This window comes from Rana temporaria, chromosome 1, assembly GCF_905171775.1.
Source record: "Rana temporaria chromosome 1, aRanTem1.1, whole genome shotgun sequence".
Classification (NCBI taxonomy): Eukaryota; Metazoa; Chordata; class Amphibia; order Anura; family Ranidae; genus Rana; species Rana temporaria.
The window spans coordinates 67,408,372-67,431,626 of NC_053489.1; the positions used below are offsets into that span (position 1 = coordinate 67,408,372).

Consider the following 23,255-nt stretch of genomic DNA (forward strand, 5'->3'; position numbering starts at 1 on the left):
CCTGAAATGGCGGCTGCTGTTTCTCCAGTGTAAAAGCCTGAGGGCTTTCACACTGAGAGCGGTGCGCTAGCAGGACCGCTCCAAAAGTCCTGCTAGCCGCATCTTTGGAGTGGTGAAGGAGCGGTTGCGTTTACCGCTCCTCCACCACTCATTGCCATCGAAAGCAATGGGAAACCGTGGCTATACCGCCGGCAATGCGCCTCTGCAGAGGCGCATTGCCGGCAGTATTAACCCTTTTTCGGCCGACAGCGGGGGGGTAAAACTGCACCGCTAGCAGCCGAATACTGCCGCAATTCCGACGGTAAAGCGCCGCTAGAAATAGCAGTGCTTTACCACCAACGCACATCCCGCCCCATTGTGAAAGGGGCCTAAAAAAGAGATTTTTAATACAGCTTACCTGTAAAATCTTTTTCTTGGAGTACATCACGGGACACAGAGCGGCATTCATTACTATATGGGTTATATGGAGTACCTTCAGGTGTAGACACTGGCAATCTCAAACAGGAAATGCCCCTCCCTATATAACCCCCTCCCATAGGAGGAGTACCTCAGTTTTGTAGCAAGCAGTATGCCTCCCAAAATGGTCCTCAAAAAAGAGGGGTGGGAGCTCTGTGTCCCGTGATGTACTCCAAGAAAAAGATTTTACAGGTAAGCTGTATTAAAAATCTCTTTTTCTTTATCGTACATCACGGGACACAGAGCGGCATTCATTACTATATGGGATGTCCCAAAGCAATGCTTACAATGAGGGGAGGGAGAACATCTCCAAGACAAAAGGATTTAATTTAGAGATATACTCAAATCATAATAAATCCAACTTAGTTGAGAAAAATAATCTTAAATTTTTAAATTTAACTCAAACAAGAGGAGCCCCCGGAATCCGAGGGTCTCAAACTGCAGCCTGCAGCACTGCCTGCCCGAAGGCAGTATCAGTATTCCTTCTTACGTCCAACTTGTAGAATTTTGTAAACGTGTGGACAGAAGACCAGGTTGCCGCCTTGCAAACTTGAGCCATAGAGATCTGGTGGTGTGCTGCCCAGGATGCGCCCATGGCTCTAGTAGAATGAGCCTTTAATGATACTGGAGGAGGCAACCCTTTCAAGCCGTAGGCCTGAGTGATTAATTGCTTAATCCACCTAGAAATGGTGGACTTTGCAGCTGCCTGCCCCTTCTTGGGCCCATCCGGTAGAATGAACAGCACATCTGTTTTCCGGATCTTCTTTGTAGCTTTAAGATAGGCCTTCATGGCCCTGACAATATCCAAGGTATGCAGCAACCCTTCCTTTCTGGAAGTAGGTTTAGGGAAGAAGGATGGTAATACCAAATCCTGGTTCAAATGAAAACTGGATATGACCTTCGGTAGGAAGGAAGGATGAGGGCGGAGAACGACCCTGTCCTTATAAAAAACAAGATATGGTTCCTTACAGGATAAGGCTGCCAGCTCCGAAACTCTTCTTGCGGAAACTATGGCAACCAAAAATACTAACTTCCTTGTCAGTAGAACCAAAGGAATATCAGCCAACGGCTCAAACGGTTGTTTCTGTAAACTTGACAGAACAACATTTAAATCCCACGGACAAAGCGGGGATTTAACTGGAGGTCTAATACGTAAGACCCCTTGAAGGAAGGTCTTAACCAGCGAGTGGGTGGCCAGCGGCCGCTGAAACCACACTGACAGAGCAGAAATCTGTCCTTTGATTGTGCTTAATGCCAATCCTTTATCCACTCCTAGCTGGAGAAAACTTAATACTCTATCGATGGTAAATTTGCGAGAAAGCCATCGCTTGGACTCACACCAGCCTACATAGGCCTTCCAGACCCTGTAATAAATCACCCTAGAGACCGGTTTCCTGGCTCTGATTAGGGTAGAGATTACTTTCTGAGACAGACCTCTACCCCTGAGAATCAGGGATTCAGCTTCCGGCCGTCAAATTTAGATGCCGTAAGGCAGGGTGGAGGATCGGACCTTGCGATAGCAGGTCTGGCCGTAGAGGAAGAGTCCACGGGTCTCCCACTACCATCCTTAAGATTAGTGAGTACCATGCCCTTCTGGGCCATGCTGGAGCTACCAGGATGACTGGTATGTGCTCCACCCGGATCCTGCGCAGCAGGCGGGGTAGTAACTGGAGCGGGGAAAACGCATAAAGAAGTTTGAACTGATGCCAAGGGCAAACCAACGCATCGGTTCCGCAGGCCATCGGATCCCTTGAGCGGGATATGAACCTGTCTAGTTTCTTGTTGAGTCTCGATGCCATGATATCCACGTCCGGCACTCCCCATCTTTGGCAGAGTGCTTGAAAGACTTGTGGATGCAGAGACCATTCCCCCGGCCATAGAGTCTGGCGGCTTAAGAAGTCCGCCTGAAAGTTGTCCACTCCTGGAATGAATATTGCCGATATGCAGGGCACATGAGCCTCTGCCTATAGGAGAATCAAGCTCACCTCTCTCTGAGCGGCTTGACTGCTGGTTCCCCCTTGGTGATTTATGTATGCCACGGCCGTGGCATTGTCTGATTGAATTCTCACCGGGAACCCCTGCAATTTTGACGTCCAAGCCCTGAGGGCTAGTCGAGCAGCTCTGAGCTCCAAGATGTTGATGGGCAACTGCTTCTCTGGCTTTGCCCAAGTACCTTGGCGAGTGCAACCATCCAAAATTGCTCCCCAGCCCGTCAGGCTGGCGTCTGTGGTCACTATCTTCCAAGCCACTGGGCTGAAAGACTTCCCCTTCAGTAGATTCTGAGGGTCTAACCACCAACACAGACTTTGTCGGACTCTTGATGAGAGCGGCAACGGGATATCCAAGGCCTGTGGCCTTCTGCTCCATGCTGACAGGATGGCTGCCTGTAGGATGCGAGTGTGGCTCTGGGCGTATGGTACCGCCTCGAATGTGGCCACCATCTTGCCTAGTAACCTCATACATAGGCGAATAGTCGGTTCTTTCTTGCTTAGAACCAGTAGGATTAATTCCTTGATGGCTTTTACCTTCCTCAGAGGTAGGAACACTCCTTGTTGTTCTGTGTCTAATCTCATGCCGAGATATTCCAACTGCCTTGTGGGCTGGAAAGCTGACTTTTCTCGATTTAGGACCCAGCCGAACCTCTCGAGGTATTGGACCGTGAGGGCCACTGCTCGCTCCAAGCCGGGAGACGAGTGGTCTATGACTAGGAGGTCGTCCAGGTATGCTAGGATCGTGACCCCTTGGATCCTTAGCTTGGCTAGGATCGGAGCTAGGACCTTCGTGAACACCCGGGGGGCCGTAGCCAACCCGAAGGGAAGCGCCACGAATTGGAAGTGACGCGAAGCCACCATGAAGCGTAGATATCTTTGATGTGGCTGATAAATTGGAACATGAAGGTAGGCATCCTTTATGTCTATGGACGCCATGAAGTCGTCCTTCTGGAGTGTGGCAGCTGCTGACCGCACGGATTCCATCCGAAATGAGCGGATCTTTAGATATGCATTTACCATCTTTAGGTCCAAAATTGGCCTGACATCTCCCTTGGATTTTGGGATGATGAATAGGTTGGAGTAGAAACCCAGCCCCTGTTTTTCCAGGACTGGTACCTCTACTATTACTTCCTGGGAAAGTAGATGATCTAATGCCGATCTTAATGCGGCTCCCTTTTCCGGATCGTTTGGAATCCTCGACTTCTGGAAATGAGGAGGAGGAAACCTTAGGAAATCTAATTTGTAGCCTGTGGCCACGGAAGACCGTACCCACTCGTCGGGAATGCTGGCTTCCCAAATCTCTGAAAAGAGTCGCAGCCTTCCCCCCACCTTCGTGGGTGGGGGCGCCCCTTCATAAGGTTGGCTTGGGGGCTGGTTTTGCTGGTTTGCGAAACCACTGCCTTTTGCCTCTAACAGCCTGTCCTTGTGATTTGCTGTTGAAGCCGAAGTTTGCTTTTGCAGGAGGCCGTCGATACTGCTTGGCATTAGAGGGCCCCTGCCCAGGGGAATACTGTCGTTTAAACGCAGGTCCCTGAACCTTCTTCTTAGTTGGCAAGAGAGTACTCTTGCCGTTTGAAATGGTCTGAATGTATTTATCTAGGTCTTCTCCGAAGAGTCGTCCTCCATGGAAGGGGAACCCTACCAGGAGCTTCTTGCATGGGGGCTCAGCCTCCCAGCTTTTTAACCATAAGAGTCTTCTCATATGGATAAGGGATAACGATAAACGTGACGCTTGCTGGATAGAATCCTTGATTGCGTCTACCGTAAAACATATGGCCTTAGGGACATCCGAAAATTTTTCTGCCTGCTGGGCCGGAATAAGTTTAAGCATCTGCTTAAATTGATCCGATAATGCTTGAGCGACCCCAATCGCAGCCACAGCTGGCTGTACTACTGCCCCTGCAGTAGTGAAGGAGTTCTTAAGTAGTGCTTCCAAGCGCTTATCAACTGGATCCTTGAACACCTGTATGTTTTCTACAGGGCATGTTAACGATCTGTTAACACATGAGATGGCTGCGTCCACTGCAGGAGTAGCCCATCTTTTGGAAAATTTTTCTTCCATAGGATATAGGACAGAGAACCTTTTAGGTGGTAAGAAGATCTTATCTGGCTTGTTCCAATCTTGGAACAAAATTCCCTCTAATAGAGGATGGATCGGAAACACAGCATTGCTTTGAGGCGCCCTCAGTGAGCCCAAAGCTGAAACCGTCGATACCTGGAGATCTGGTACTGGCAAGTTGAACTGCCCCAGACTCCTCTGTATCCGGATCTTCGATCCCTGAACCTACTTGGTCTTTGTCCAAGAGGTCGTCCAATTCCCCTGAGGAAAGGACCTCCTCTTCTGAGGGTCCGCGCTCGGGCGACGGAGATCTATTCCGCTTACTGCCCCGCATAGCTGCGGCTACCCATGCTTTTCTGCATCTCTTTTAAAGAGGTGAGTAATACCTCCTCCGTGACCATCTTAGGGTTGGACTGACCCGCGTCAGCTCCAGCCCCAGATCCCGATGGCCCCAAGGCTCCCTGTGGGGAAAGCAGCGGCATAGCTTTGTCCGAGACCTCAGACTCTCTGGGGGAATCCCCACCTCTTGTACCCTCTGACCCGGATGCCATGGTACAATACCGAGGTACACCTGCTACCTATTGGTATTTGGAACTATAAAAGTTAATTGCCCAAACACCTGTTTGGGGGATAAAAAATGCTTCCTCTCCCCTAGATGACTTTTTTTTTTTTTTTTCAAATCCAGGAAAGAAAAAACATTCTGTCCCCCTGAGTAGTATTGCAAAGAAAAACTATGAGATGGAAAGAAACAGCCTATTTCTAGGCTTGAAAAACAGTCCTCTGAAGACTGCAATATCCTTTCTGGCCACTGTGTGTCCTCGGCGCCCCCGTGCTGCCGCTCTGGTCTTTCTCCTCAGTTCCAAAGTATTGAATGGAACAAACAAGGAAGGGCCGCCCCTTCCTTTAAGCCACTGACCCGCCCTTCCCCCCCAGCAATCTCAAACAGGAAATGCCCCTCCCGACGGGGGGGGGGGGGGGGTTTGGGAGGAAGGGACCTCTCTGTTCCAGCAAACTGCAGCCTGCAGCCTGGAACCATGAGGAGGTCAGCGTTTTGCCTGCTTTGCAGGCCTTGAGGAGGAAGACTGAATGGAGCATCGCCTGGAGGCTTGCAGGTAAGCACAGCTCTCTGACACACACATATATTTTTATATAACACAGGCCCCACTCAATGCTTTTCCAACACTACAAGGGAGGTCACATCTTATGGGGAATAATACATAGAGAGCCATCCTATCTTTATGATATGTGACTAGTTTGCCAGATGCAGTGCATAACTTTAGGCATGTCCCCTGTGACCCCCCAGAAAAAACCTGCTAAGAACCAAGTTCCGCAAGTTTTCCCCTCACTTACCTGCTCCATGCCGCAGGACTTTGCCAAGCAAGAGGCCCAATCTTCCCCCATCTCCGTGGGGATGTCTAGACCTTCAGGCCCTGGGTTCCTATGAAGGATCCACTGTCCTGGGCCCATATAGCACCCTGGCAACAGAAAACATTAGGCACCCAAAGGTTTCTAAGTTCTGGGCCCAGGGTCCAGCTCTCTAAAAAGAAAAGCATTATGGGCTATACCCCAAGGGTTTGGGGTCCGGTTACTGACCACTTTAGCGCTGAGGCTTTTTTGGACAGAACCGGTAGCTCACCTAATCCCAAGGATGCGGAGGCAAGCTAAACCATGACTAACACCTAAGACACTGGCGTAAAAAACTGAGGTACTCCTCCTATGGGAGGGGGTTATATAGGGAGGGGCATTTCCTGTTTGAGATTGCCAGTGTCTACACCTGAAGGTACTCCATATAACCCATATAGTAATGAATGCCGCTCTGTGTCCCGTGATGTACGATAAAGAAAGGGAAACGGTCAGGTTTTAAATTATTGGAACGGTCATATCAGATTTTTTTTTTTTTTTATAAATGGAAGACAGTGAAGATTTGCCATTTCAGGGGGGGTATACACACACACACACACACACACACACACACAGTGCGAGTTTATCCAACACACTTCTACCTCTGACTACTAGTCTCATGAGATTTAGTGGGGTCAGTACTGCTCCTCACTGCTGCTCATTGTTCTCCTGAGGGTTTGCTTAAATAAAGCTGTACTCGAGGACCAGCAGTGCAAGGATCTCCCTGCTCCTAATTTAATTTAGTGGATCTGTTCTTCCTCCACCTCTCCTGCTGATTTTGACCATCACCCCAAAAGTCATAAGGGGGCAGATATGACATGGAAGAAAAGCCCTGCTCCTCTACCAAGATGGCTGCTTCCACACAGAAACGGTGTGGAATGAAATATGACAAGTCAGTAAAAGGGGAAAAGATCAACTACAGAGAGCAAATAGGCCAAACTGATGACTTCTTATTTTTTCAACAATACTGATTCTCTTTTTTTTTTTTTTTTATAAAAAGGTACAGACTATAGCTCTTCATGCAGATACTTCCTTTACTATGTAGTGGTCACCGGCATGAAATAAGCAATTTCATCACTTGTAGCCGGACTTCTGTGTTTACAAGTGATATGGAGAAGGGGGGATGCAGGTGCCAGGGGTGTGTGCAGGGCATGGTTGAGTTCCTGCACCTATTTGAGATAAAAAATAAAAGTCCTGGCTGCACCAATTATTGAAGAATAAAAAAGGACACCTTTGGGGGTTGCGTCTTCAAAAAAAAAGCTGGCGGTGGGAGAGTCCATATTTGGAATATACCTTTTAAAAAAAGTGTGTCTGTACTAAACTCGAAACCTGCAATGTGTTAACAGAATTCCATCCTAGACTCCAGGTGACGGCATTTCTAGTCGAAACGCGTCTGGTGGGCCAATCCACAACATTGCTTTTGGTACCATAACATCTGACAAGCCTATGATGAGCGTTTAACATTCGATTAGCCGTTTGGATCCAGGACCAGCTGTTAAGATCAGGGTGATTGATACAAGCCTTTGGTGACTTGGGCAGTATATACCTTCCCTAGTCATTTATATTTGGTAAGCCCCCTTTTCTACCATTGGTGGTGGCACTTCTGTCAAGCTGTTGTTCCATCTTCAAGATCTCCTTATGGTGAAGCCATCTTTATCCACATTTATTTGGACTCTAGTCACTTCATGCACTTTCCTGTGGTGAAGTCACCCTTATTTCCATTCGTTTGGATTCCAGTCACTTTATGCACTTTCTCAATTTATTGCTATTTGCAAGCCTTTACTATATGTTGAAAGCTTTAGCAGTTCATTGAAGACATCCAGTTGTTCTCTGGACTGCTGTTTGAACCAAGCACCAACCTTTTGGCTTGAGATAAGATGGAACGGACTGAATACAAAGCTCTCGGCTTGTCTGGAGGCAGGTCTCTGAGAGTATACAGCCGGTCTTCTACCTATGAAACATAAAATGAAATTGAAGTTAGTCAGTTAATTTGAAACCCCTGGCTAGACATGTGGGCCAACCTAGAAGCTTATCCTGTATCATCCGTTAAAGTGGTTGTAAACCTCAGACATTAAATATGAACAGAGCATATCCTTCTATAGTGTGTACCTAATTAAAAGCACAAAGTGTCATGCCTTCGCTGTCCACACAAGACACTTCTGACAAGTTTTCCTGGTGTCAAGAGAAAAATGGTCACAGGGGAGGGACCTCCAACAGATTGACACCCGCAGCCCTGCTCCTGTGAGCTGTGTAAGGGGGGGGGGCATGTCTCTTCCCCCCAATCAGCTCTCAGACCTCTCTTTACTGAGCTCTGCAGAGTGTAACTTCAGCTCTCTGCCCCCTTTTTTCTGAGCTCTCAGACAAGGTTATAAATGCTGGACTTTAAACAGAGGTATAGAAAACTGCGGATAGACCGATATTATCTCCTGAGGATAGTCCCGTCACTGCGTATATGTAAGGTTTACAAAAGGGTGACCAGACGTTCCGGGATTGAGGACACTGTCCCCCCAGAGCCCTTCTGTCCCCGGATCCTGTGCGTGTGCACCACAAGCTGTCACAAGATGTCCCCGGATTTCATTTAAAAAAATCTGGTCACCTTATTTTACAACCACTTTAATGTGACTAGCACCTTGTGCCTCCCCCTGCGCAAATACAAAACCTCCACAGTGCTATTACTGTCCATTCTTTGAAGACTTGGGATAGTGTGAAATGTTCAGGTAAACTGCCGTTCCCTCACATGCCCCTCCCAACCATCTTGGATCATGCCTGGTTTGGAACTACCAAGCCTTTTAAAAAAAATTACCAAAATAACACAGCACCCTCTATAAAATGAAATAAATAGTGCATAAACATCCTACTCATAAAAAAGGTTTCCTCTCCTGAAAAGTCTAAGACTAATGAAATGCATTGGACAGGGATTAGCAATGTGATGTCATAATGCACACAGATTCAATGTGCAATTTCGTAATCATCTATTTAAGGGGTATATTCTTTATCTGGGACCCCGTAATGGGATGAGTAGATCAGGTCTGAATGGCTTTGGACAAGCCAACTGTATTTTGACTTACTTATAAGTGGTCAAAAGAATCTTATGGAGTATAGTGCAATCCGTGACTTCATGAAAATTCTAAACATTTAAACAAAAAAGTCCATTGTAAAGTGCAAAAATTGTTTTTGATATATGGATCAATTATATCCTCTCATGGATGATCCCAGTGCTCCAAAGCGACAGTACAGTGCCATTCAACTTCAATTCCCCCCAGCCCCAATGGGTCCAGACTCACCAAATGTCGTTGACCTCTTATAGCTTATGCTAAAAGATCAAAATAAAGCTTTCCACAGCTCCGCTGTGAATGGCTAGGTGTCTTTACTGCCGTCTCCTCTTACAAAGAGCAGTTTTGGAGTTCACATGTATATAAAGCAGAGTGGGATATCATCGCACAAAAACCTCTTTATTAAAAACACATTCACACATAAGCTACTCACATTGTTTAGTGCCGCCCTGGCACCCAGGGATCATCTGCCAGTAATATTTTAAAAAATACCACCGCTATGGAGGCGGCAGCCGATGCTGTCAATGTAAGGACTTGGAAACCTGAGTTAACCGCTCGCCCCTACTTTTTTCGTCTCTCAAGTAGACATCAGGAGGCGGGTTTTTTTTCTTTGTTTAAGCCAAGGTTCACACTGCAGTCATATGGGAACCAGCGTGGTTTAAAGCCGGTTCTGGGTGTCAATACAATGATAATGACAACCCCAGATCAGTTCACAGATCACAGAGCGAACTGTGAACTCGCACAGAAATCAGATTGCATTGGGTGATAACACCCATGCGATCCGATTCCAGTGCGGAAGAAAAAAAAAAAAAAGTCCCTGCACTATTTTCCTGCGAATCCAATGAGAGTTCAGCCATACAACTGTATGGCTGAACTCGCATTGCACACACATCGAATGTGATCGGCACCGCAGTGCGGATGCTGAGAATCACACGCAATGTCTGTTCGCACAAGTGTGAACCAGGGCAAAAATGTTAATATTATTTTCATGAAGTCATGGATTGCACGAAGTACAACTTTTTTGTACTTTGTTATAAAACAGCCATATTGTGTACCATGTATAACCTTGCGAACATGTATGAACCCTCGCCTTCTCGTTTTGTTTGTATGAAAAACAAAAATAAAAATACTACACAACCCACATGCACCTTTTGATAAATGAATCCCATGATCTAAAAAATTATGCTAAAAGTTAGCTGCATCTGCTATACTCCTGAAGTAATAAAAAAGTAAATTTGTTTGGAGCAGTGGTATCCAAACTGCAGCCCGGAGGCCGGATGCCAACATCAACACTGAGGCCCAATGATGGGGATCAATTCCTCCCAATGACATCAACACTGAGGCCCAATGATGGGGCCCAATTCCTACCAAAGACACCAACGATTGGGGCATAATTCCTCCCAATGACACCAACAATGGGGCCCAATGACGGGGCACAATTCCTACCAAAGACACCAACGATTGGGGCACAATTTCTCCAAATGACACAAGTGATGGGGCACATTTCCTCTCACTGATACCGAAGATGGGGCATGGTTTACTCCAACTGATGCCGGGACCTTTTTCTACTCCCGATGTCCACAGTCTGGACCCCCTAAAGCCTGATGAACAGTAAAGTGGCCCTTTGTATAGAAAGTTTGGAGACCCCTGGTTTAGAGGACAATAGAGCAAAGGCAACATGTAGCCCGAGTCTCACATTTCCTGCTGAAGTAACCATAATAACAAGCAAACATTGCAGCAAGGAGAGGGAGACACCCGTATCCCATAAAGTCTGTAGCAGATGGGTAGAGCTGGGGCAGAGTTCTGGCTGCAGAGTCCCAGAAAGTGGTAAATGATTAGACCCGTTATATATTACCTGTCCTATTTCTTTATTAAAGAAGTAATGCTTGAAATATTTTCCGAGGTGCTCGGCCTCAGAACGGAAAACAGATCCATCTCCTGGGTATATTTCCACTGAAAGAGTGCCATCCATATTGAACCTAAAATAGATGATCACAATTACATATAAACCATGATAATGAGAAGAATACAGCTTAGAAGTATACAAGTGATGTTTTGTACTTCATTTTAGAGCTCTACAGAGCAATACTACAGTATAAAAGGGCCGCTCTTCATAAAGAACGTATATTTCAGTTATTGACAGATGCTGCTGGTTGGACTCTCTGGCTTCTAGACAGGATCCCCATTAGAGTCCTTCCATTAAGCCCCTTACACACAATCAGAAAATTGTACGAAAAATACCACTATCAAAAGCGATCGTACGATAATTTTATGGTTATGATCAGCTCTTAAAAGCTGTGTACTAACAGTTCATCTGAAATGATCCAATGGGACAAGCATGAAAAAAAAATTAGATAGATAGAGATTATATATATATATATATATATATAATCTATATATATAAAACTCAGTGTGTGTATGTATGTATGTATGTATGTATGTATGTATGTATGTTCCAGCATCGCGTCCAAACGGCTAAAGATATTAACATGAAACTTGGCACACATGTTACTTATATGTCAGCAACAAACATAGGATAGGTGGTTTAAGCCTTACCCACCCCCATTTGGTCGGGGTTTTCCTTTAAAGTCCCATTCAACTCTATGGGAAATACATGTTACTTCATAACTTCCAAACGGCTGTAGATATTTCGATAACACTTGGTCACATGTTACTTATATGTCCACTTAAACTATAGGATAGTTACTTTATCCCTTAACTACCCCCATTTGTGAGGGTCGGGGTTTTTGTTTAAAGTCCCATGCAAATCAATGGGAAATGTATGTTCCCACATAACTTCTGTACGCCTGGAGATATTTCAATAATACCTGCTACACATATTACTTATATGCCAAATAAAAATATATGACAGTTAAATTAACCCTTACCTACACCCTTATATAAAAGATGGGTATATTTATATTACTATGATTTTCCTCCCCAAAAGGTTAAGATAGGAAGACCGGGCAACGCCGGGTATTCAGCTAATTTATTTATTTATATATATATATATATATATATATATATATATATATATATATATATATATATATATATATATATATATATATATATATATATATATATATATATATATATATATATATATAAATTTGTACGATACCAGATCGTACAATTTTTGTTTAATCGGTACAGTTTTTGTCCAAAAATACTATGCAATACATCACTTCAACATTTTTATTAGAATTCAAATTTTTGTGACTTTAGTAACCTCTTCATTGTCGATATGAGATTAGCATGCAAAAAAAAAAAAAAAAAAAGTCATTAGTCCGATAATCTTATCGTGTGTACCAGGCATTAGGTCCACACTATGCAGAAATAGAAGTCTCATTGTTTCTGCTGATTAAAACACACGAGAAACTATCCACTACCTACATAGCAGTTTCTGTTACTTAAAAGGGGTTGTATAGTTTTTTTTTTTTTTTTTTTTTTAAAACAAACATGTTATACTTACCTCCACTGTGCAGTTTGTTTTGCACAGAGTGGCCCCGATCCTCTTGTTCTGGGGTCCCAAGGCGGCTGTCTCGGCTCCTCCCCACTAAAGCTAACTCCCTCTAGGAAGCTCTTTACCAAGGGGGTTAGTTGGCAGGCATAGGATGCATTAAGGTGAAAAAACACGAACCTTTACAACCCCTTTAAGGAGCGACATGGGCAGACTGATAGACTCCGCTTGCTCAGCAGGGGGATCGCTCCATTAATCTCTGGAGACAGATCTGTCTCCACTCACTGTGCGGAGATAGAGGAGAGTGGGGCTCTAATGGGTCTAGGAGGATATCAGATGAAAAGGACCGCCTGTCCATTTTCATCCGATCCCATAGACGAAAAAAAAAAAAGTCACCACCCGTCTAGATTTGGCAGATAGGTTCGGATCAGATAGCAGTGGACATATCACTGCCGACATCCGCTGCTCCATAGGGGGTGAATGGAGTGTCCAATCTGTTTCCGCCTGAAAAACCTAACAGGCAGACCTGATCTGAATGCCCGTGTGAAAAGGGCCTTTAAGTACTTCAATATGTTTTATTACTTTGCTGGGGAGGTTTTCCCCCACCCTGATAGGACAGCCAGAAACATCACACAGTGATCGTACCAAAAACCAGCCATGCTAACCCCTGTATGTTTCAGCACAAATGAAGTATGTAACGCCACGCCAACACAACAAGTCACTTAAACAGACAGTTATGAGCTTTAGGGCCCTTCCACACCAGAGGACCATATGTCCGCTTTTTCATCCATCCGTTTACGGATGAAAAGGGGACATACATGTATCCCTGAGATAGCGGGTGTCAGCGGATGAACATCTGCCAACACCCCATCTCATCGGTGTCCGCTATGCTCCGATTCTGCAGACGGAGGAAAAGCCTATTTTTCCATCATTCTGCGGAGCGGATCAGGTGAACAACGCCCTGTCATCTGCCGGCTTAGCGGGGATCAATGGAGAGATCCCTGCTGAGCAAGCGGATGAGACATGTACGGATCCTCATGGAATCCGTACATGTGAAAGGGGCCTTAGGATGTTAGCTGTATTTGGATATATTTGCTAGATAGCCTAAAATATGCTAAAAAAAATGTAAAATAGTCATCAACATATCTAACCTGTAAAGGACACCATTGTGAATCATCACTTTTAAAGGCAGAGGATGAGCGGTCAGAAAATCTTCTTGTTCCAAAGTGAAATTAGAAAAATTCCATCTATAAATAAAAGAAATATTATAGTTGAGAATTTCACCTTAATCAAAGCCTACACTGGGCAACTGAAATACAAAAATAACCAATATAAAACTACATTTTTTTTTTATTGATATGACATATACAAACACAGCCCTTGTATACAATAATTTTAAAAATGTGATGATATTCGTATTATATTCACCATCATATAGAATGAGATTGTTAAAGCGGGAGTTCACCCGAAAAAAAAAATTTAACATTAGATTGAGGCTAATTAAGGGGAGCAGAAACGGGTATTTTTTTTTTAAATCAATGCCGTACTTACCGTTGTAGAGATAGATTTTTCTCCCGCCGCTTCCGGGTATGATCTTCGGGACTGGGCGTTCCTATTTGATTGACAGCCTTCCGACGGTCGCATACAGCGCGTCACCAGTTGCCGAAAGAAGCCGAATGTCGGTGCGGCTCTATACGGCGCCTGCGCACCGACGTTCGGCTACTTTTGGAAACTCGTGACGCGATGTATGCGACGGTCGGAAGGCTGTCAATCAAATAGGAACGCCCAGTCCCGCAGCCCATACCCGGATCGGCGGGAGAACATCTATCTCTACAACGGTAAGTACGGCATTGATTTTAAAAAAAATACCCGTTTCTGCTCCCCTTAATTAGCCTCAATCTAATGTTAAAAATGTATATTTTGGGTGAACCTCCACTTTAATGATATTTATCATTAGAAAGATGATATAACAGGATGATGCTTGTTTTTTTCAGGGGTGATAAAATAAAACTAGAACAGGGATAGGGTCTCTTTAAAAGCCCTGGTTCTGCTGGGTTCTCGAGGGCCAGGGAAATCTTTGGATGAGGAACATTTCCCCTCCTAGACTGTGTACTGTTTGCCTTTAGCATGTCCCTTATAACTTTGGAATGTGTGACGATATTAGCTATTCAATAAGTCAGTAGAGTACAGGCAGGAAATAAAGCATCCACTCCATGCAAGTGTTGCTTGCTATCTAAGTATAGCTTATGTCAGATATGCATGGGCCGATTATTGTCAGAAATCAGCCAGTACAGTAGAAACCGTCCGACATTCAGCCCACGTGTAAAGCTCCCTGTCCGACAGAAGGCGGTCTCACCGTGGGTATTGTCGAACGGGCATGCAGCCAATGTCATATGTGTTCTGTCAGGGGGGGTCCCCCTGTCAAAACACAAAGAGGGAGATCGCTGTACAAACATCACTTGTGTTAGTACAGCGATCTGTCAAAAATAAATGATTGAGCCCCCCGAGCTGGGGGGCAGGGATTTAGGAATAATAAGTGGATTTAAAGCTTTTGGTCGAAAGGTTTTGCAAGCTGTAGTCCCACCCTAGTTGGTAAGTGCTCGCTTATCCTCTCATTGTGTAATTTTTGCATTCTGAGCTTTTGAATTCAGACACCAATGCACTGCATTATGGGAGGGTTGCAAAGCATGCATCTGTGTATTATACTTTGGAATTTTCAGAAGGGCACCAGCAGTGATCGGGGAGCAGTAGATGGATGCAGAAGCAGTCAATGGGATTGATATACTAAAGGCATACTGTGCATTGAAAGTGCAGTTGCTCTAGACCTGAGGGAAAGCGCTGCGGCTTTCTAAAACCCAATCATGTGCAATCAAAAATGCTGTTTTTTATTTTCCTTGCATGCGATTTAGTATTCTTTACAAAGTGAAGCTCAGGAGTAAGTGCACTACTCTGATGCATTCCCCCGCCATTTACAACAACTTGTGGACAGAGATGAGCTTCTGGCAAACACTCTCCTGACTTTGTGGCCTGCAGAAAATCAGGACATGCACATGTGCCCAACAGGTGTCCAAATTCTGTATTTAGCATTATATGGCCCAGGGCAGAGCAGCAGACAATACACAGGGCACCAAAGAAGTACCTGTGCAGGTGTGGTGCAGGACAGCTGAGAGGCAGGGCTCGTGGTAAAAGAGATGAAGCTCCTTTCCTGAGATGTTTTGAGCACTCATCATCATCGTCATCAATAACCGTACAAATATCTGGGGATCGCTCTGTATCGCTTTGTGTGGACTGTGTGTGGAAATGAAGAGCCAAGTTCATGGGTTGGTGGAATGACAGCGGACATGCCACTGTAGAATAGCGCTGCACTAGCCATGTATACTGGAAGGCGTGCTTTGTCACACATGATTGGGAGTCTTCTTGCAGCACACAGGAGGAATATTTCCATATTCTACTGTCTCTAGTTTTATCACTTGGGTTCAGTTCACTGCCCACTGGGTTCTCTTTGTTCTGTGATGTGGAGATACAGCTGAGCTGACATAAAAACTCCACTGTGAACTCCTGCTGAGAGATGGGCATGTATAAATGGGCATGTCCATCTACCGAGGAAACCTTTACACCGCCATCTTCAAGACGTGTCACACACCCGGCGTCATCATCCACAGAGGGCCATGTGACTTCAGATATATCCTTCATAAGGCTCTGAGAAATCAAGAAAAAAAAAAATATCCATCATTCATTGCATTATCATATCCTTCTGTCAATCATTAGCAAAATACAGATTTCGGCTTGGACACTGTTTTTTGTCCATTTCAAATATTTTAACCACTTGGCCTTTTTTTGACACTATTGCTTACATGTAAAAATCTCTATTTTTTGCTAGAAATTTTGTTAGAACACAGTTCCAAAATATCTGAGGTGCCAAGGTTCACCATCACTGCCCTAGATTGGTGGGTTTTGCAATTACTTGAGTCACGTGGCATTTGCAGAACAGTTTTTAAAATGCAAACTTTTTGGGGGGGGGGGGATGCACTTTTTTTTTTTTTTTTTAAAGAGGATGTAAATCCACTCTCATCATTTAGAAAGTACTGGCACAGTGCTGATCTATAGGGATATACATGCCTCCTGTATGTATCCTTACCATTCAAATATCTCCCCCTTCTGTATTTGGTGCCCTGCAAAACTCTGGATTCAGTGGGTGGGTCTGTTGTTCCGGTGCTCGGTGGGCGGAAGCCATGATGTCACCAGACTCCCTGCCCACCTCTACACTTCTTGGCCAGGCAACGTTGTGAGGACGAACCCCACGCCAGGGTAGTCAAAAAGCAGAGTGCGCTCATGGCCCAATGTCACTCCTGCGCATGTGCATAGACAGGGAAAGGGTTTGGATTGGGGTCCTAAATAAAGTTGGGAAAGTACACTCAATGTGTCATCAGGACCAGTATCATTGCTTGGGTCACTTGCTGGTGGCACTGGTGTGTGTAGAACCAAAGGGTGTAGTTCTGGTGGCTACCAGCAGATGGACCATACAGGTAATTAGGACTGCTGGGGAGGGGGTTTATAAACCCACCTTGCACCAAGATCCAGTGCTTCAGTATTTTCCCTGCAAGCCGTGTCCCTGCCCGAGCCTGGCCTGTTCCTGTCTTGTCCTGAATCCTTATCCAGAGACCTATTCCTTCCTGCTCCCTTTGCCGACCTTATGCTCCCATAACCTGGCTTCCTGTTTCCCTTAGCACTTGTCCCTGTCTTGTTTTGCTTATGTGTGTTCCTTTCACTTGTATATAGTTAGTTACTTAGGTGTTTTATTAGGTTTGCGGTGTTCATTACTTGTTTATGGTTTACTGGTGTTGGTTTTCAAGCGTGTCATTAGCTTTAATAAATATATATTTTCACTTCTTCATCTGGTCCCGATTGCTTTAAGTGCAGCCAACTGATCCGATCACCCCCCTGCTGGATGCCTGCATGTGGTATACGTGACAGAATGTCTCTCTCAGGCTTGTGCATGAGATGAGCAAATGACCCGTCAATCATAACACAGTGGGAAGAAAGGGCAGATTTCTCTGTGTGTTGGTTTTTATCTTACTGAAAAAAAGATAAGAGGATTTCTCAGAGGTGGATTAAAGGGGTTGTAAAGGTTCGTGTTTTTTCACATTAATGCATCCTATGTAAAATCTGATAGGCTGGTTGTACCCCAATTGTTCAATCGAAGGAGGAATGGTACCCCATTATTGGTGTCAGTTGGCACAACAGTGCCCTGTATCATTGGGAGGAATAAGGCGGGATAAAGGCAAGCAAAGGTCCGCATCTGTTCCGCAGGCCACAGTTTGAAAACCACTACCATAGACAAAAAAAAAAAAGGACGCAAGAGGAAATTTTTTCAAAGTGAGGAAATCCCTGGTTGTCACAAGAACTTGAAATTGTCCCCATTGGAAGATTTCCCCTCTCCTCCTGTTCTGGTGACAACCCAAAATTTGGGATATTTTCTCTCTTTTGTTGATAAAAGCAAGACAGGTCAAATAGGAATGTGGAGCCCCCTAACAGAGGCTAAAAACATAAAAATAAAAATAAAAAAAAAAAACATAAAAACAAAAAGGTTTTTACCATTTAGGTATACTTTAAACATTTACTGTATAGGAAATTCCTTTTCAAGCTTCTCTATAAAGTGACACTTTCCCGGTTTATCCAAATCCACAATATTTCTCAGCAATATCTCCAAGTTTGGTGTCTAATATTTAGAAAGTCCTTTTTGCTACATTTGTGTAAAAGGCTGGAAATTGTCATAAAAGCAACAACATCTTCACACAGGAGGTGGATAAAATACATACAGTTCTTTTCTCCGCAGGGATGAGACTTGATGGCAGAAAAGGACGGCTAGAAAAAGTGTTGCGAAAGTTCAGGGCCTGAAGAACTTGATCCTAAAGAACAAAAGAAATGAAAGAAATTAAGGAAGTGGAATATTTCAGATTTTTTATTTTTTCCCCCTTATTTCATAGCACATTGACCAACTTCTTTCAAAAAGGGACGTTCTGCAAATCTTTTGTTGATCAGCGGCTGTCGCTTATCAGTGTGTTCAACAGTGGCGAGTCCCGCTGTCAGAATCCAATGTCCTGGCAGGGATATTCCTCCATCTACCTCCTTTGTGTGAATAGAAAAACCTGATATTTATTTTATTTTTCCCCATTCAACCCGCTGGCTGAATAATAAAAAAAACTACCCCTCTATAGTCTGCTTAAAGCGGGAGTTCACCCATTAATATATTTTTTTAAACAATCCCCTTAGCTTCATGCTCGTTCGGTCTAGGGGAATCGGCTATTTGTTTTAAAATATGAGCCGTACTTACCGTTTTCGAGATGCATCTTCTCCGTCGCTTCCAGGTATGGGTCTTTGGGAGCGGGCGTTCCTTCTTGATTGACAGTCTTCCGAGAGGCTTCCGACGGTCGCATCCATCGCGTCACTAGTAGCCGAAAGAAGCCGAACGTCGGTGCGGCTCTATACTGCGCCTGCGCACCGACGTTCGGCTTCTTTCGGAAAATCGTGACGCGATGGATGCGACCGTCGGAAGCCTCTCGGAAGACTGTCAATCAAAATAGGAACGCCCAGTCCCGCAGCCCATACCCGGAAGCGACGGAGAGGATGCATCTCGTAAACCGTAAGTACTGCACATATTTTAAAACAACTAGCCGATTCCCCTAGACAAAACGAGCATCAATCTAAGGGGAAAAGGTATATTGTACGGGTGAACCTCCGCTTTAAGGCCCCTTTCATACTAGTGTGACTTGTCCTGTGACTTGGCACTGCAAAGTCACATGACAAGTTGTACCCCATGATTTCCAATGAGTACCCTTCATATCTGTGCGACTTCAAGTCACACTGACTTCAAAAGTAGTCCCTGTACTACTTATGTCTCACTTTAATGCGAGTTGAGGTCCATAGACCTCAATTTACACAGGCATTCCCTGAAATCGTGGCTGCAAATTCACAGCAAAATTGTGTGACTTTTAAGTCGCAGTAGTGTGAAAGGGGCTTTACACTTCTGCGACTTGGGACTGAAAAGTCGCATGACAAGCTGTACCCCACGATTTTCAATAAGTACCATTCAGATCTGTGTGACTGTAAGTCGTAGCGACTTCAAAGTAGTCTCTGCACTACTTTGGTCCAACTTTGATGCGATTTGAAGTCCATAGACAGACCCCCCCCCCCTCTCCACCTTAGCAGGCCCCCCTCCCCCTATTGCCTGTGACAGCAGGTGAGGGTTCCTCTCCCCTGCAGCCACTGTCACATTTGAAATCGGTGTGGCTGTACAGGGCCGCAGTCACACGATTCATTCATAGGGATCTTCCACCACAGCAAATGGATTTGTAGTTTCAATGGACTGTGAGATTACTGATCATTACTCTCAGTCCATTCGCACTTCCTACAGCTCTAAGGCAACTTTCACACTGGGGCAGCAACACGGGCACTTTTAACCCCTTTTTCGCACGCTAGCGGGGGTTAAAAGCAAAAAAGCGCAGCTTAAACAGCGCTACTAAAACGAGCGCTAACTCGGTCGTGGCCCCAACTTGAAAGTAGAGGAGAAGCTGGAGCCTGACATTGCACCCGTGATCCACATCCAGTGGGTGAAACGCTCTGCAGACTACAGTGAAAAAAGTAAAACATTTTTTTTTCAGAATGGTGAATTTAGCCTTTAACCACTTGCTTACTGCGCACTTTCACCCCTTCCTCCCCAGGCCAATCATCATCTTTCAGTTCCGTCACACTTTGAATGACAATTGCGCGATCATACAATGCTGTACCCAAACTAATTTTTTTATGTTTTTTGAGACAGATAGAGCTTTCTTTCTGTGGTATTTAACCACTTGCCTACTGAGCACATACACCCCCTTCCTGCCCAGACGAAATTTTAGCTTTCGGGACTGCGTTGCTTTAACTGACAATTGCGCGGTCGTGCGACGTGGCTCCCAAACAAAATTTACGTCCTTTTTTCCCCCCCACAAATAGAGCTTTCTTTTGGTGGTATTTGATCACCTCTGCGGTTTTTATTTTTTGGGCTATAAACAAAAATAGAGCGACAAATTTGAAAAAAAAACACAATATTTTTTACTATAATAAATATCCCATTTAAAAAAAATAAAAAAAATACATTTTATCTCAGTTTAGGCCGATACGTATTATTCTACATATTTTTGGTAAAAAAAAAACAAAAAAAAAAAAACAAATCGCAATAACCGTATAGTGACTGGTTTGCGCAAAAGTTATATTGCCTACAAAATAGGGGACATAATTATGATTTTTTCATTATTTATTTTTTTACTAGGAATGGCGGCGATCTGCGATTTTTTTCGGGACTGCGACATTATAGCGGACACATCGGACACTTTTAACACCATTCACATTTATACAGTGAACAGTGCTATAAATATGCACTAATTACTGTATAAATGTGACTGGCAGGGAAGGGGTTAACCACTAGGGGGCGGGGAAGGGGTTAAATATGTAGCCTAGTCAGTGTTCTAACTGTAGGGGGAGGGGGTGACTGGGGGAGGTGACCGATCTGTGTGCCTATGTACAAGAGACACAGATCGGTCTCCTCTCTCCCTGACAGTTCAGTTCTCAGTTACTGGGCAATCGCAGGTGCCTGGCGGCCATCGCGGCTGCCGGGCACGCGCACTGTTTTCCCAGTAACGCGACGGGTGCGCGCGCGCGCCCCCTAGCGGCTTTCAATGACAGGACGTCATATGACATCCTGTCAGAACAATAGAGTCTTCCGCCCGCCGTCATTTGACGGCGTGCGGTTGACAAGCGGTTAATCACCTCTGGGTTTTTTTTTTTTTTTTCTAATAAAAAAAAAAAAAGGCCAAAAAAATAAATATATAAAACATTTTTTTATCAGTTTCTGATAAAAAAAAATTTTTAATAAGTAATTTTTCTCCTGCACTGATGAGGCTGCACCGATTATCAGTGTAGATGTCCCTTGTGTGGATTGCTGGTAAAGAGCTGCTGTGATTGGCCCGTTACCCTGATCTGCTGTGTTCCTGATGAACGCCCCAGGGGCGCGCGGGGAGGGGCAGGGTTCTGGGAGGATGTCAATAGATGCCCTCCGGGAGATGTGCGACCGTGCTGTACCCAATATTCACCTATAGCGCGGTCGTGGAAGAGGGGAAACCTCTCTGCATCAGTACTGCATAGACCTCGAGAAGGGGGAGGCAATCCCACAAATTGAAAAATTGAATGTTAGGGCTTAGGTATACTAACGGCCGCCCTTGCTACCCCTCTGAAAAGCAATCTGTGGGGGGATCACTTTTCAGAGGGCATTTGCCAGGCAGCAGGGAGACGTGTTTTAACCCTGTAATGACCATACCACCTACACTGGTGGTGCAATAGCCCCTATGCACTTTTTTCCGGGGACGGTGAAGCAAAGCATTGCCGCTGTGACACACTCTACAGCTGCTGTGTTGGGTTAAGGGGGGGGGGGACATGGACATAGATGAAGAAGCCGATTGGTTTCTATGCAGAGCTGCACCAGATTTTGCACCCTGCAGTATTAGTAGATCCCCCCTCAGTGTAGAATGTGTCTGGGTTGGTCCTTATCATCTGCTCTCTCCTTACCCGGCAGCTGCTTGTCACAAACTCAGTCCTGTGTCTCCCCCTCTCTGGCTTCTGTACAGGGTGAGCTCCAAGCAGAGGCTTCTTACACAGGAACTCAGTGCCGCAGGGTGACAGGCAGAGCCTCCCTTCACCTCCATACTGAACCTCCACAGAGTCATCAGAGAAAAGGAAGAGCCTGCAGCCAGAGGACATTATTCTCCTGTACAGGAAGTGTACCTGGGCTTCCTACTTCTCTACAGGGACTTTCTGTTGCGCTACACCCACCCACCATCCAATCAGAGTGCTCCAAGGGACTACTGAGGACATGTTGATTGGAGAGTGGATGTGGAGGGGCGGGGTGTAGCTCTAAGTTCCTGTCACTTAGCAACCAAGTTACGCCGATCACTAGAGAACCAACTCTCCCTCAGGGATGTCTCCATCCACGGAGCTTGTATTGTGTAACATTCATAGACCAAGGCTCAGGAAACATGGCCACTGCATTAATGTTATAGTGGAATTAAACGTAAATATGAACCCTTTCACTGCCGTTTTGTTTTTGTTTTTTATTGCACACGTGTATAAAATCATTTTGGTTCTGAAAATTATGTAAAACCCCCAAACATGATATCATTTATGAAAGCAGACACCCTATCCTAGAGAATAAAATCGTGTCAGTTCAAATTTTTTATGTCACATGATATTAGTAAAAGAGTTTATAAAATGCAAAATGGCAATAAGAAGTACAGTAAAAAAAAATCCCATTAAGCGCAAAAGTTGTAGCGTCTACAAAATAGGGGATATATTTATGGCATTTTTATAATATTTTTTTTTTACTGTAATGGCGGTGCATTGCCACGAAATGAGATTTGCCATCGGATGAGATGGTCCGCCTCCATCACATCCTATTGGCTCACTCCTGTCACGAGACATATTTAAACGTCAAGTATCGACGCGAACATCAGTCTCAGCTAGGCTATCATAGGGAGAGGATCTCCTCTCCCTGTGATAGCTGAAGCTGCACGGAGCTCACATGGCCTCTGTGGCCCGATTCCGAGAGCGGAATCGGGCCACAGAAGCTCATACATTTACTAGGCTAATAAATGTTCTCCTTTATTACAATGTCAGGCTAATAAATGTTCTCCTTCATTACAATGTCACTTCGCGATCTATAGCGATATCGGGATCCCTCTGCCCGATAGCGCTGTCATGCCTCCCAGCGAGCGCGATAGATCCACAGCGCTATCGGGATCCCA

General features: G+C 44.9%; 1 protein-coding gene across 1 annotated transcript in view; it reads right to left on the reverse strand.

Annotated features, from left to right (window-relative positions):
• The window catches only part of C1H5orf34 (chromosome 1 C5orf34 homolog), a 37,369-nt gene extending 15,101 nt beyond the window's left edge, over nt 1–22,268 (reverse strand). The window contains exons 1-6 of the mRNA XM_040339071.1: nt 22,024–22,268; nt 18,243–18,332; nt 15,563–16,122; nt 13,575–13,670; nt 10,816–10,939; nt 7,767–7,858 (exon numbers count right to left, since the gene is read on the reverse strand). Coding sequence (XP_040195005.1) covers nt 7,767–7,858; nt 10,816–10,939; nt 13,575–13,670; nt 15,563–16,122; nt 18,243–18,332; nt 22,024–22,215 — 1,154 coding nt within the window. The 5' untranslated portion in view covers nt 22,216–22,268. The remainder of the gene's footprint in view (nt 1–7,766; nt 7,859–10,815; nt 10,940–13,574; nt 13,671–15,562; nt 16,123–18,242; nt 18,333–22,023) is intronic.
• Nucleotides 22,269–23,255: the final 987 nt, after the last annotated feature.